Source organism: Meriones unguiculatus, chromosome 10 (assembly GCF_030254825.1).
Source record: "Meriones unguiculatus strain TT.TT164.6M chromosome 10, Bangor_MerUng_6.1, whole genome shotgun sequence".
NCBI lineage: Eukaryota > Metazoa > Chordata > Mammalia > Rodentia > Muridae > Meriones > Meriones unguiculatus.
Genome location: NC_083358.1, coordinates 6,080,634 through 6,095,849, shown reverse-complemented (window position 1 = coordinate 6,095,849; position 15,216 = coordinate 6,080,634). Strand labels below are relative to the sequence as shown.

The following is a 15,216-nucleotide window of genomic DNA, read 5'->3' as shown; positions in this document are numbered from 1 at the left end:
CTGGAGTTACCTCCAAGGCTCCTCAGCACACCCCTGCCAGTGCTTTTTGACTGAGGAGGTATCAGCTATTAGAACTAAAGTGAAGCCAAGCCTGTCTGAGGAGCTTGGGCTGTGTACCAGTGCAGCTCTAGGATGCCAGGTGCCTCAGTTTCCATGCCCTAGATCAGAATCCCTATGTAGATGGGGCCTGGATTCCAGCTAGTCCTGCTGACCAGGACCTACCGTCAGAGGTCATGGTGGCTGCCAGCCAAGAAGTAAGGCTTTAGAACTTAGACCTGAGATGCAGGCCCATAGCTGTTTAGCCATAGTCTCCACTGGGCTGAGTCCTGTGATGCCAAGCTCCCTAAACTCAGCTCCTCAGGGAGGGCAGGGCTATCTTGCCGCCTGTCTGTCCCCACCGTGGCTCTAGCTGCCCGCTGCCAAGTGGTGGGAAAGTCTGTATCTGTTGCTATTTTCTCTCTGCTATCAGGGCCTTATCTGGCAGCTGGGTCGTGCTGGAGGCCAGGGTCTCCCTCCTGGCAGTGCCAAGCCATTCCAGTGAAGTGAGGAGGTTCTACCAACCAAGGTGGGGGCTTCCTATTCCTCCTAATGGTCCTCCCCAGTCCTGTCACAATAGCCCCCGGGCTGTGCCCCCAGCCACTATCCCATATGGCTATGTGGACTCCAGCCTCCACAAGAGCCTGCTGTCATTTTCCATGGGAGAATGGTCCTGCCTTGCATGTGCCTGGACCTCACTGTTTTTTCCCTGGCTGCCTTGGCACAGAACCTCTCCTCTTGTCAGTCTTTGCCACCTCCTCCAGGAAGCCTCCTCTCACAATACCTCTCCTCCCCTTCTTGGCCATGCACATTAGCACCTTTTTTTTCCCCCCTTTGGGGAAAGAAGTTTAGTCAGTGCCTCGCCTCCAGCTCCTGGTCCTGAATCTGGCACGAGGGCATGAGAGAGGTTTGATGGATGAATCGGTGAATCTACGTAGGTGAAACCACCGTGATTAGGAATGAGACTGCCTGTTCTCCGGTGTCTTCCTGGGATCCCTCTCTGAGATCTGAGATCTGAGATCTGTTGCCCCAGATGGGCAGGCAGCTGTTGCTGATCGTCTTTGTTCTGTCTTTGGGAAGGGAAGAGAGAATCTCTGGGTGACCCTAAGGAAGGACCCTGTGCCTGGCAGGGCTCAGTGGGGGCTGTGGCCTGGTGACTCCAGCTGAGTTTGGAAAGATGGGGGCTGCTGTGGCTCTTAAGGGGTTCCCATGCCCACATGGTGCTCTATAGGAGGCTCACCCATGAGGAGAAGAATCCTACCTGGGCTAAGGACACCCCTCCATGCTGCCTGGGGGACACAGATTTAGTCCCTCTTCCAGGATCTACAGTGACCTCCATGTGGCGGTTTCAAAATGACCACCACCACCCTTCCTCAAAGCTGGGAGAAGGGCTGTCCTCGTCCTCACATGTACAGGGACTTGGAAGGCAGTGGCCATCAGCCTGCCACACGGAGCTGTCTCCATAATTCAGTTTTAAAGCATGAAAAAGGGAGTTGATGAAATTCCGCTATCAGCTCCGAGCCAATATGCAAAATATCTCACCCCCAATCAAATAGCTATTATGTTTTCATTCCCAAGCGGCGTCCGGCTTAATGAGCAGGAGACGGATGGGCGCTTGGGCGTCTGTGCCTTGTGATAACCAAGGGGCTCAGGGCACTATGGGGGCTGCTCCCAGCGCTGCCCTGGCTGTGGGTGACCACCATGGTAGCCTGTGGATGCCGCTGAGAAGTGCAGTCTTGTACTCAGACCTCTCCAGCCTGGAGAGCAGCCACACAGCAGGGCCTCACTACAGGTAATAGGAGGCATGGCTCCACACTGTGCTGCAGAGGCAGCCTGTCTGCCTCTGCACATCTGAATGTGGTCCCAATTCCTTTCTCTCCTGGCAGCATCCACTTGCCTCTTCCTTGAGGACCATGGGCAAGCTGTCTTGCCTTAGTTGGATGGGCCTCAGTGTACCCATCCATAAAGTTGGTATGACTCAGACTTCCCTTGGAGGGGGTGGTGATTGGCTGCTTATGGAAATGGAATTTAGATGGGACTGGCCTCAGGTTCCCCACTGTACACCCTCGATTTTCTTTGCCCCCACTCCCATGGCACCCAGTCTGGCTCATATTACATATTGTGTATGACCTCTACATTCCAAGATCTAATCCAGCATGAACCCTCTGTGCCTTAGTTTCCCCATCTGAGACAGGACTGTAAGATGACCTCACTAGGCTATGTAAGTGGGAAGGGTCAAAGAAGGACATTTTTGAAGTTCTGAGCCAAGGCCCCTAGTACACAGTTTGTGCTTAGTAACTGCTTTCCCCATCTCTTGGCCCTGTTGAGCTATTGGTGGCAGTAACCAGTGACAGCTGGTGTTTGCAAAGCACTGGCCCCCAGCACCCTAAGCTTCACTCTGATAGTGCCGGCAAGCCCTCCTGGGAGGCTGCAGCTGTGTAGTTTCCATTCGTAGCTGAGGAGATGGAGTACAGAAAGGTAGAGCAGCTTGCCCAAGGTCACAGAGCAAGGACACCATTTTTATCTGTCATTCTGCCTGGTTGGGGACAGTAAGGTTCCCCAAGGGACCCTAGCACAGGACATCTGGGGGGGGGTCAGTGTCCAGCCATGGTTCACAGAGGGCCAAGTTCCCCCTTTTCTACTCCCGATAGCCTCCCCTGTTCTAGGTGTGCCTGAGGGCCCAGTGCCAGCTTAGGCTCCATTGGAACCAAATGAGGGCTCAGGAAGCCATGGTTCCCCAGGCAGGAGTGTCACGTCTCATCCATGGGCTCACTCTGTTTGCCAGTGGTGATTGTCTCCTGAATTATCAGAGCTATTTTAATTGTTCTGGAACTGAATTAACAACATCAGAATGAGCCGCCTTGCAGCCCGGCTCCTTTCTCCACGCTCATCCACACGGCTTTGTGAGGAACGGTCGCCTTTGTTCTTGTAAATGGAGGAACATCCCAGCTCCAGGCGCCTGGGTGTGGGAGAGCCACCTGGGTGGGCAGCAGGTTGGTCTCTATAACATTACAGGGGAAGGATGCTTCAGCTGTGCCCCTCATTGATCCAGCTCAGTGTCAGCCCCAGAGTTCCTGAGAACAGGCTTAATCCCATTTGCTGGAACAGGCAACTGAGACTCTGGGTGTCTTCCAGCCCCTGGAGAGGCAAAAAGCTCCTTCAGGGGGACAGGTGCATGGCTTTCAGCAAGACAGTCTTGAGCAGCCTAAACAGTGGCTCTGCTCAGGGTGGGTCCCCCCCCACAGCACTGTTTTCCAGCCCTGGTGTGAGGTCATAAGGGTCAAGGCATGTGTCCAGCCTACCCTGAGTCTGCCACTGTGGGCCGTAGCCCTGTTTCTGGAAGACCTGGGTCCTGCCTGCCACCCTTCTATAGCAGTATAGCTGGGACAGATTCTAGGAGGCTGGGCCTAGAACTAGCACCCACACAATTACAGCTAAGAAACCTACCTTATTGCACCTTCCTGAGACTTGTGATGGCACCTCCGTGCCCCGGCTGAAGACAGACTCCCTCCTTTCTAGACCTCAGAGCCCAACAGTACCTGACTTGAACCTCTCACTCCCGCCCACCACACACCGTCACAGCTACCTTCTCCCACACATCATAGCCCCTGGCCTCACCCCCTGTACTTGTGCTTAATCCTGGCTTAGGAGCAACTGTGGTTCTTTGGTTGTCCTGCACCCAGCCACAAGCAATGTCCAGTGACATGAGACCCCATACCCTAGAATGGTTTCTGGCCATGTGAGGCCAGTGTGAACAGAACGGCACTGACCCCAGTTGTGTGGTCAGGATTACAGCCACCATAGTCCTTCAGACACAGAAATCTGCCCCCCCCCCATCTGAAAGATGGCCTCTATTCCATCCTCATGGGTCCCCATGCCATTGACATGACCAATACCATGGATCCCACACTGGCTTCAGTATTGGGTGCAGGCTAAAACGTGTTGACATTGATGGCCCTATCACAAGCCTGCAGGTTTCCCATGGAACCTTCATTCCTCCTGAGAAGGGGCAGTCTGAGCCATGGTTCTGGGGAGAGTCAGGTTTCATTGGCTGGGAAAGGCTGGGAACCCCTAAGCATCAAAGGGGTGCATCCTAGTCCATCCCCTGGCTGACCTCCAGAAATGCCTCTGAAGTGGTGAGGACCATGGCTTAGTTGGTAGAGCACTTGTCTACCATCCACAAAGCCCTGGGCTAGGTCCCCCGCACTGCAGTGTGATGGTGCATGCCTGTAATCCCAGCAGCACTCAGGGGTGGAAGTGGGAGCCTCTGCTACACAGAACAGAGATTCCCAACCTCCTAATCCTGCAGCCCGTCAATACCATTCCTCATGTTGTGGAGAACCCCCCAACCATAAAATTACTTTCATTCTACTTTATAACTGTAATTTTGCTACTGTTATGAATCGTAATGTAAATATCTGTGTTTTCCAGTGGTCTTAGGGGACCAATGTGAAAGGATCATTCAATCCCCTCAAAAGGATTTGCGACCCACAGGTTGAGAACCACTGACACAGTAAGGTCAAGGCCAGCCTGGAATACATGGGACCCTGTCTGAAAAAAAAAAAACCAAAGATGGCCCTTGCATGCCCTCTGCCTGCCTCTCTACCCTGGAGCAGGCACCTCACCCTCAGGTGTCCTCAGGCACTCTGACACATGGCCTTGTGGTTTATTTTCTCTAGTGCCCTGAGGTCTGGCTGCTGTGAGACTCAAGGCTTCTCCCATGCCAATGGGTGTGTCCAAGACTCAGGCTCTTCCCTCCTCAGTGACCACAAAATGTCAGGACAGGTGTAGCCCCCTGGAAGCTGTGGCTAAAGAGCATGAAGTAGGGGCCAGGCTAGGTGAGGATTCCATGTGAGCTTCAGTTCTCTGTCCCCGTCGCTGAAACCCTATGGTGACTTCATTGATTGCATCGCTCCTAGCCTGGGTCCTCTGGGAGTCATTGTGGAACTATGGGGGCCTATTCCAGCCTACCCATCTCCCACTGTACGATGGATGCCCCAGCTCCTCTGGAGGGAGGGAAGATGCTTAGCCCACCTCTGTGAAGGTTACCTGCATTCTGACCCAGTGCACACGTCATACATTTGCCACGTTTGTGTCCATCGTGTTTTTCCCAATATTGTGGGCACAAGAACTTACTCTTGGGGGAACCCTGGACCAAACCCCAAGTGCAGGGTGGCTTGACTTGTGGGGCCTGAGAGTTTTCCTGCAGAAAGCCGTAAGCAGACACGCCTACCGTGTGGCCCTATGAGTCTGTGTGAGCCTGTGAGGCAGGAAGGCCTGCAGCACCCGTCTGAGCCCACAAGGACCCCATGTTGATTTCTGTTGGTAGGGTCTGGTTGGGAAGGGCAAGAAGGGTGTCCATTACCTGCTGTTGGGGGTGGGTGGGTGACAGACAACAGGAAGGGCAAGGACAGAACATGTATCAGGTGACCCCAAAGCTTGGGAATTGTTGTGGAGTGGGAGAAAACATGAAGTGAAGCTCACATGCTAGGTGCCAGGGAACCCAGAAGATGTCATAGCCTTTGTCTCAGTGGGTGGCTGGCCTTGCCCTTATCCTGCTACCCACTCCACCCAGGGCACCAAAGCTGAGGCTGTGTGAAACCAGGGTAGCCTTATCCAGAAGCAGCTTATGATTTCCTGGGGCTCATGTCCACAGGTTCCCTCAGAGACATGGAGGCTGGAGAGGAAGCCCAAGCCATGGACATCAGCACCATGGAGCAGAAAGCCACAGCTCCAGAGCCCCCGGCCATAGAGGAGCCCCCAAGTCCACCCGGAGAAGGTGAGTGTGCAGATCAACATCCTGCCTAGAGCTCATGGGAGGACAGAGGGTCTCAGCAGGCTGCTGCCCTTAGGACCTAGAGGGAGCCAGGGTAGGGAGGGCATCTGCTGGGCAAGCAAGAGTTTGAGGTTCAGACTTATGCTAAGATGACTGAGCCACACAGCCACCTGGTATAGCCTGTTTACATCTGTGAAAGGGTGTCCATCAGATCTGCTGGCTGTGGCTCGGGCTCCATACCCAGCATCAAGCTGCACACTCGTCTATAGAGTGTGAGGCTCTATAGAAGAAAGGAACATACTGTGTGTGCCGCACTGCAGGACTGAGGCCCGGAAGGGTTAAGAGGCTTGTCTGGGGTCACACAGCCCACACTCTAACAAGGATCCAATCTAGGTCTGGATTTAGATGCACCCCACTGTCACATCAACTCCTTTTCTCACCCACGTGACCTCTTCAGACTCAATAGGGCCTCCTGGTTGCCGTTTTCCAGGTCAGCGCATTTCTGAAGCTGAGAAGAGGCCACAGAATAAAACCCCACAGACCCCCACACCACCCAGACTCTAGGAGACCAGTTCAGGCCAGGTGCTGGATGTAGAGCATTGAGACTTCAGATGCCCCCTGAGGCCCTGGGAAAAAGGACCTCGAGGAGGCAGAGTATTTGGGAGATCAGCACTTCGCCTGTGTTTTGGAGGCCACTGAGTTCAAGAGGGATGGCAGTGTGCTCTGGGCCTGGCTGGGGAAAGGGCTCAGTTAGCAACATGCTTGCCACACTGGCTTGAGGACCTGATTTGAGCCTCAGCATTTCTGCAAAGTCCAGGTGCATGCTGCATCTTATGATCTCCACACTGGGAAGGTGGACATGGTGTGTCCCTGGGGTTCACTAGCCAGTCTGGCCAGATTGGCGAGTCCTAAGCCAATGACAGACAGTATCTAAGGAAGGACTTCCAAGTTTGTTCTTTAGCCACCACACATGAAAAGGCGCACACACATATACACAAACACAAAGTGTGGAGGGGAGGAGGGAGGAAGAGGGCTAGGATGACAGTGATGACAGAAGGGTTCATCAGGGAGATCTTCAGGAGTCTGAATGGGAACAGATATTCCAGACAGTCCTTCATCCCTGGAGGCTCCTCACTGTGCACCCCACCAGTGTATCAGTCCCTGACAGAGTGGCTACAGGCCAGGGTCCCTCCTCCTTCCCTTTTTCATTCCAAGCCCAGCACCCAGCCTAAGAGTCTGGCTTCTCCTTGGCAACAGCCCTGGGGGTCAAACCCTGACTTCCATCACCCTCAGCTTCCTGGGGTCACCCACCCAGGTGGGTGACAGGTGCCAGGCCAGTCTCTGGTCGAGACCTTATTCACTGTTGCTGTTTTCTTTTCTTTTCCTGGCATACAGCATGAGGGATGAAGCTATGGCTGGGCCTAGACCACCTCTCAGCCTCAGCTTCTACTGGGTGGCCTCCGGGAGAGCAGGTGCCATGCTCATAGCACCTTATCTCCTTCACCATCAGCGCTACCAGCAGGAGCTACACTAATGCAGCCCGTGGCCGAGCTGCCAAAGGGCAAGTGGCTGGCGGCTGCTGGACTTTGACCCATAGCTTCCTGGGGAGCTGGCCTTTATCTGATTGGGGACTTGGGGCTGCTGAGGGGGTAGGCGGGTGGGGCCGGGAAGGATCTGGGACAAACAGCCAGGCCTGCACCTGGCACCGCAGCCGTGATAAAGCAGTGATGGGCGTGATAACGGTGCAAGAGCATATCTGACGTTCAGGCGGGTCCAGCACGGCTCCTCTCGGTGGCTGGAGCTCAGATGCCAGCCACTTTGATTTATAGCCAAAAATAATAGGACTTTTATACCGTGGGATTGATTTATTTGATGTTAATCACAGCCTTATCGTGGTATTAATAATCTGCTGGTCCCATGACGTCATCCAGGGGGCTTTACAGGAGCTCATCGATCGGGGGCCACACTGGTTATCTGGCCCGCCAGGAAGGCAAACATGCCCTTTGGGCTAGAATTGGGTGCAGGGCTGATGGAGGGGCCCAGCTGTTGCAGAGACCAGTGAGTCAGAGGCCACAGGCCTAGGTGCACCGGGTGGGCGCTGGGCTGTGACAGACAGCAGCTAAGGGACAATTATTACTGCCGTATCAGTGGGGCTGAGGACTTTACAAGGCTCAGAGGAAACCTGAAGTGTTAGATAAGGCAGGAGGGCAGGTGACTTCCCCCTAGCCTTAGTTTCCCTCCTGGTCACAGGCTAGCCCAGCAAGGACCTGACAATATTTTTCTCTCTACAGATGTGAGTCCACCGACAGTGCCAGCACCCCTTGAGTCCCCAGAAGATCCTGAGGATGTGGAGGAGCAGGAGTTGGAGATGAGGCCCCAGGATGAAGAGGGAGAGGAAAAAAAAGAAGAGGCAGCCATGGCTAGTCCCTGGAGTGGGCCAGGTAACCAGGCCGACTAGCCCAATACAGCAGTTCTGGGACCCCCAGTGTACCTTGGACAGCTGGGGACTAGGCTATCCAGGGATCTTGGGTTCTTGGAGACCACTGGTGCCCATCTTTATGTAGTTGGCCCAAGCAATGTGGTATGAGTTGGTTTCCAGGGTGCCCATGCCCAGAGCCTGTGGTGTAGACAGAAGCATTTGGAAGGTCTGGTGTGGCTGGCCATGAAAACTGAGAGATGGCAGGAACAGGTGCCTGGAGGGGTATCTAGAGGATGTGTCTGGAGCTGCTGGTCTGAGGCCTTCCCAGCAGCAGATGGTTGATATTCTAAGCTGGCTAGTGCCCAGGTGGGCTCAGGTTTGCGTGAGATGGAGACCTGCTCTTCTTGGGGGCTGCAGCCCATCTGAGGTTCCTGGTTACCACCTGCCCCACAAAAAGCCAGTCAAGCCTGTACCTCTGCACATCTTCAGGCAGTGTGTGCTGCTGGTCACATCGGCAGCTGGATCTCAGACCTCGCAGGCCCCAGAATGTGGCAGTCATGGTGCCCTTGCATCTGATAAACAGATGCCATGGCCTGGGAGCATAGTTGGGGCTTCAGTGGTTTCCAGGGCTCTTACTGAGGGCCGAGAGCCACTGTACAGCGCAAGTAGGTGAAGAAGGTTAAGTGGTGTGGTCCTCAATGAGGGAGGAGCGGGACAGGTGCTGAGCACCTGGGTGGGCGGCACATGTGCGCACAGTTCCTGCGTGGGCGGATCACATCCAGACTCCGGCCTGCAGATAGGGGGCATGCCAAGGGTCTTGTCTTGCTGAAGGATCAGAGAATGCTTTCCCAGGTCAGACACTCTGCCCCTCCTCTGGAGAACTTGAGAACCAAATTGAAAAGGGATAGAAACGGACTCTTAACTGAACATATGGACGTTTTTGTGGAGTCCTAAGGCATTAGAAGAGTGCAGAGGTCAATTGATGATGTCTGCCACCAGTGTGAAAGAAAATGAGTGGCAGGTATAGCTGAGGGGTGCGCAGTGGAGTGACAGCCTGAGACCAGAGAGGGAGGGCTGACCTAGAAGGCCACAGCCAGAATGGGGACTTGGACCCTGTGTGGAAATTGATCCACTCAGAATGTCCCATAGCTGCTTGTCACAGAGTACTCCCCTCTGCCACCCCTTAGCAGGCCAGATGCTTAGCCACCTTGCAGGGCTCTAGGTGGCCTGGTGGAAGTGTATGGTGAAGATGTCCATTCCTCCTGGAGTTCCTGGGAGGAGTTGGGTACTGACCCAGGGTCCTGTCTCAGTAGAGGCCAGTGTCCCCAGATCTCAGTACCATGGTGGGAGTAATTGTACCAGATCACATGAGTCCCAGAGCCTTTTCCACTCAGGTCAGTGTCCAAAGCCATGGAGCTGGGCACAGCCTTGTGTTCAGACTGCCCAGCTTCTAACCAGCCCTAAGCTGACTCAGCTTCTCCAGACAGAAGGGGTTCCATGAGCACTGACCCAGCACCAGGAGCCCTGTGGGTCCTATTCCGTGTCCACACGCATAAAGTGGAGAATGCCTGCTGGGCAGGACAGGGATCCTTGTGTGTCTATGGACCTCAGTGGCTGCTAAGTAGGTTGAAGGCAAGAATGGTCCTTACATCAGCCTCATGGAGCCACACAGTGTCATGCCCACTTGAGTGGAGGGCAGGGAAAGGCAGTCCACATCACTGGCTAGGAAATGCATGTTGCTACAGACGTCCAGATGCGAGGTCATCTACCACAGTGTCAAACATTACCACCGTCCTCACCAACATAAGCGTTATTACTTCTTTTCTTAGATGGAAAAGCAAGGCCGGCCCTGCCCCCTGTGAAAGCCATGCCTCATGGGCTGTGGTTTGGGGTCAGGGTGCACCCCGGCTTCCAGAGTTATTTGCATCCTCAGGGGCCAGGCGGTGCCCTATCAGCTCCCACAGATAGGAATTTCTGTGCAGTGGGCAGCGATGGGGTTGATAAGTGGCCGCTGGCCAACCGCCGTGGTAGCCATTGCCTATCAGCTCCCGCACAGACTGCGCTTATCACCCAGTAGGGAAGCTGCTGGAGAGGCCCAGGGGCCTCTTATCTCCAGGGCCGCCCAAGCCTGTGATGGGTTGTAGGGTTAAGGCCTGAAGGCAGTGCCCAGCCTGGTGACAGACCAAGTGGTCACTTTTGCCTTATTGGTTGCCTGTGACTCTTCCTGACCTCTGGCCTGTAGCCCTGCCCCAGCAGGTCCCAGCATCCACCCTGCCTGTCCCAGGGACCCTGCCTGAGAAGCATCTGCTACTGTCCCTCTCTAGAGAGAAGGTACAGAGCTGGCTTGGACTCCAAGTCTTCCTCTGGCCGTCTGGCTCTGTTCCCATCTGCTCTGCCTGAGATGAGGTGGTCCCTGGACCCATGACAGAGCTGAGAGTCCAGGGCTGGGATCTCCAGAGGGCTCTGCTCATCCTCACCATCTGAGGATGCTCTCAGGCTTGTAAGTATCCAGGGGCACCCACCAAGCTCCTGTCTACATGACACATGACTTAACCAGGCCCCAGAAAGCAGGTATCACAGAGCCTGATCTTGTTGCTTCCTCATAGCAGCTGTGCGTCCACGAGACAACTCATCTGATGGTCCAGGCCAGGAAGGGCTGGCAAATGGCTTAGCAGTTAAAGTGTTTGCCACATAACCATGAAGATTGGTGTTTTACGTAAGTGCCAGGTAGATGTAGCTACCCACCTGTAGTTGCAGGTGGAGACAGAGGATCCACAGAGTAAGGTAGCTATCAGTACTGGCCATATTAGTAACCTCTGCTTGAGAGACCCTGCCTCAGTGAATAAGGTGGGAGAGTGAGCAAGGATGACTCCCAGCATCAACCTTGGGCCTACATGCACACATGGAAAAAGGGAAAAAAACACCCCCTGGGACCCCCCCCCATTGGCCCCCTAGTTCCCATGCTGCCAGGTGATGTCCAGGAACGCTCACTTGACTGCTGCAGACCCAAGCATAGTCTTACTTGCTCAAGAGCGTTTTTCTATAAACACTAGAGTGCAGCCCCAAAGTTGTATAAATCACCCTCACTGTTGTGATTCCTCTCCTCTCCTGGCTCTGTTGCGGCCCAGCCCTGGCCTGGTCCTCGGTGACTGTAGCGCTGTGCAGTCTGGGTAGGGCACGATGAAGTTTTTGTCTGTGGTCAAGAGTTTTGTCTTGCTCTGCAGATACCGGCCACTCTGTTCTTCAGCGCTGCTGCTGTGAGAGGCAGGAGCCTTGCTCTGCTGAGTGTGGTGGACTGAAGACCTACCTCTAGACCTCACTTTCATGTTCTTTAAAATAGAGATGGGAAGAATCTTTGTGGCTTCCAACTAGACAGCGTCGTTTTCCTCACTTGGGGGTACAAGCAAATTCAGAAACCCCTCCAGCAGCTGATTTTGTATTACATTTCCACCAGAGCAACACAGTGGACAATGTCTTGTCTGTAGCTCTGATGGCCACACTCTGCCCAGAGTCCTGCTTCGCAGTGACCCCACAGTATGGTCTCAGTACGTTCCTCTGGGCAGTGGGAATGGTGTAGCCCCAAACAGTTTATAAAACCCAAGGAAGATGCCAGGAAAGAGCCTTCCGAGTCCGTGTGACAAAAGCCCATTAAGTGCACAAAACAGGGCAGCCTTGCTGTTAGTGCTCTGCCAGAGGAGAGTGGCCTGGATGGGCCTTCTAAGGCATGCTGCATCTTGCTGTCAGAGGGGTTTGGAGATGCCACAGAGGGGAGCCTACAAGAAAGGAATGGCCATGCAAAGGCCCCTCTGACTTGGAGCCTGCTCAGTCCATGAGCCAAGGGAGAGTAGAGCTGGAGGGGCTTCAGCCCAGGGCCCTGTGGTTTTGAGTCTCAGCCCAACAGATGAGGGGAAGATAGGAGGAACCAGGGCAAGAGGGCTTCTGTGCCCCAGGGGGGCACATCAGGGCCACACCCTGGGTGTGATGGGCCACAGACCACTCTGGAAAATTGTGTCCAGGGCTCAGGGATGCCCTTGCTGAGCCCCATGGCTGGCTTCCCTTGGCTCTCAGCTGAATTCTAACTGGGAAGAAGAGAGAGGGAGAGAGTCTGAGTTGTTGTCTTTGTAATGACCTTATGTGCAGGTGCGATGGTTGTTTCAGATCCAGCCATGCAGGTGACTTGGAAGTAGTATCTGAAACCTGGCATAGCTAGCTGCTTTGCTGCGGGATGTGGGGACCTGTCCCCGGTGCTTGGTGCCACCTAATGTCATACTCTTTCTATTACCTTCCCCTTAAGTCAGAAGGACATGACTTGCAAACACACCAGCCCTGTCAGGATACAAGTCCCATCCAACCCTGTCACTCACCCCTAGCCCCCTGGCATGTCTTGAATAGTGACTGAAACAGGCCCAGAGGCTCCTGTCAGGTATCACTGTGTGGGGTCCTCTTCCTAGGGATTCCCTCAGGGTTGGCCTCGGCCAAGGAATTGACAGACCACCTAGTTCCTTCCAAAAGACTCCTCAGACCTGGGGAATGTGGGACACAGAGGTACCATGACCTTCCCAGGTCCCCCAGAGGTTGCATGCATGCCATCAGTACACCAATGTGATGTCTGCCTGTCAGCAAAATGACACTCCATCTATAATGAGCCTCTCTCCAGGCCCCTCTGAGTGTCTGTCTGGAAAGCCAGTGCAGGTGCTAGGATGGGAGGGTAAACTGAGTCCCTACGGGACCTCCAAACCGTCCGCTGGGGTGTGCTTTCCTGTAAAGTGAATGGAGAGGCTCAAAGAGTCCTCCAGCTGTCATTATCCCCAGGGTTTCAGCGGTGTTCTTCTGCCCTATGAGTGTCTGAGCATGGAACTAATTCTGGTCCCCACTCTCTGAGAGCAGGATCCAGGGTCGGAGCCTGAAATTAAGGCAGACCATAAAGTGACGTGCAAGAGGACCACAGGATAACTTAGGAAGGCTACACTGAGCACACCAGCACCACATGAATGTGCCAGGTGGCCCAGGACCATCGCTTCACCCAACCCAAGTCAGCAGGAGAGCCACCCAACCCCCACAGGCTCACTGCCCTGAATCCATGTGAGGATACACAGTGGGCTAGTTGCATACTAGCCTGGCCTTCTGGGAGGATCTCGACAGAGAGTCAGGCCTTCGGGGTTGAGGGCCAGGGACAGAGAGAATAAGCAGACAAGCCATGAGGGTAGGGTGGCTTCCCCAGGGTCAGGTGCTAGGTCAAGGTCTGGCAGCATCCTGAGGCCTAGGGAGGATGTGGAAGAGGGGAGAGTTGGCTGGAGACAGGCAGCACCTTCCCATGCACATTTTTGGAAAGGACATGACAGGAGAATCCTTAACGGAGCACGTGGTCCTTGGGAAGGGTTAGGACTTGTAAGGATGCCATGCTCCCGGCTCCAGAAACCAAGGAGAGCAGGGAAGGAGAGCCCTGTGGTTCCTTCCAGCTGAGATCAAGTCGCCCAGCTGACCCCACAGTCCTGGCTTGAGGGAGCCCAGCTGTTGTGCTGAGGCTCCAGAGTCAGGCTGCCTAACTAGGGCAGGATATAGAGGAAAGAAAAAGCCAAAAGGTCTGTGTTTCTTCCACCCAGTTTTTTGGAGCCCAGAACTCTTTCCAGGAGCTGCTATGAACTGAGTGAGAGCCATTCAGTCCATCCTAGTTCCTAGAGGCAGGGCCAGGAAGGCTGGCCGTGTACCAGGCCATTGTGTCCCTGAGCAATGTCAGTCAGCACAGGGGTGCCTGAGTGTCAAGGCCAAGTGGAGAGCGGGTGGCAGCACTGGAGATGATCCCCATCTCTAAGCTGATGACTGAAAGGCAAATTAGCATGGAGGGAGATACTCAGGCAAGGGTCTGGAATGTGCAAAGGTCCTGAGGCATTGGGGTCATAGCATGATGGAGCCTTAGGGCTAGAGCGAGCATGGGGAGAGATAGTGCAGGGCACAGACGGGTCAGGATCCAGGTTATGAGCCATAGACCTGGGTACAGCCCTCACAACCTTGTCTTGTACTAGAATCCTGGCTCTCAAACACACTAGGAAAGCACTTCACCTCTGAACCATGCCCAATCCCAGAATTCTTGGCTACACAGTGAAGATGCTGAAAGACATTGGGGGTATTTGATCAGCTGCCTGGGAGAACAGATCAGAGTTTGAGCATCCCAGGGTCTTGGAGTGGAGGGGGCTGCTGCTAGGACCACAGGAGGTGTTGTTAGCCATTTCCTGTTGAAGGCCCTGGTCAGATCTTCTGCCCAGGGTCCCAGGGAAGCTGGAGACGGGGACCCCTCCCTCCCATGGAGCGGTAGCTTGTTATCTAGACTGTGTCCGGCTGACTAATCTCACAGGCCCGGGGTTTCTGTGTGAACCTCAAGGCCTGTTATCTGGCGGCTGAGGCAGGACGGCTCGTCCTGATGGACAGCCTGGGAGATGGGCCGATAGCTGGCCATGCTCCCCTCCCCGAGACCGACTGGCTGGCATGTGTGGGTGGGAAAAATCATTCCAGCTATTTTGCGTTATCATGGGGCCTGGCGTGGCGGGTGATAGGTCTATTTGTCTAAGATTAGTCAGCGGGGGATGGGGTACTGGTAGATGATAGGGGTCACTTTAGGGTCAGCCTCAGAGACCAGCCCAGCAGCTTCGAGCCCCTTTGAAGACTCATGTTTTTCTGAGACCCCAGGGTTGCTATGAACAATCTAAAGCTAGGAGATGAGTGAAAAGACCTAAGGAAATTGTATCTTTACTCTCAGGAATATTCTTCCTGAACAGTCATGAGCATCTCCAGGGGCAGGCACACTCAGGGGCTGGAGACACACAAGGATGGCCTTGCCCTCCCGGGATGCATTGGAAACACCACCACCCCAGTGTCCAAGGCCAGAGATGATTCTAGATGCTGTTGAAGTGGGGCTTTCTGCCCAGCACGCCATCAGCTACCACATCAGGAATGTGGGTTGGGGCAGAAGACGCTATGAAGGGCCTAA

At 54.4% G+C, this 15,216-nt stretch overlaps 1 protein-coding gene across 4 annotated transcripts in view; it reads left to right on the top strand.

The window, feature by feature from the left end:
* The window catches only part of Zfpm1 (zinc finger protein, FOG family member 1), a 57,462-nt gene that overhangs the window by 17,986 nt on the left and 24,260 nt on the right, over window positions 1-15,216 (top strand). For 2 of the 4 annotated variants that reach the window (XM_060391845.1, XM_021631166.2), the window contains exons 2-3: window positions 5,693-5,815; window positions 8,104-8,253. In XM_060391845.1, the coding sequence (XP_060247828.1) occupies window positions 5,707-5,815; window positions 8,104-8,253 (259 nt within the window). In that variant the 5' untranslated portion in view covers window positions 5,693-5,706. Of the gene's footprint in view, window positions 1-2,953; window positions 3,030-4,577; window positions 4,875-5,692; window positions 5,816-8,103; window positions 8,254-15,216 lie in introns of those variants that run through there. The other 2 variants (XM_060391844.1, XM_060391843.1) reach the window with 2 other exon arrangements.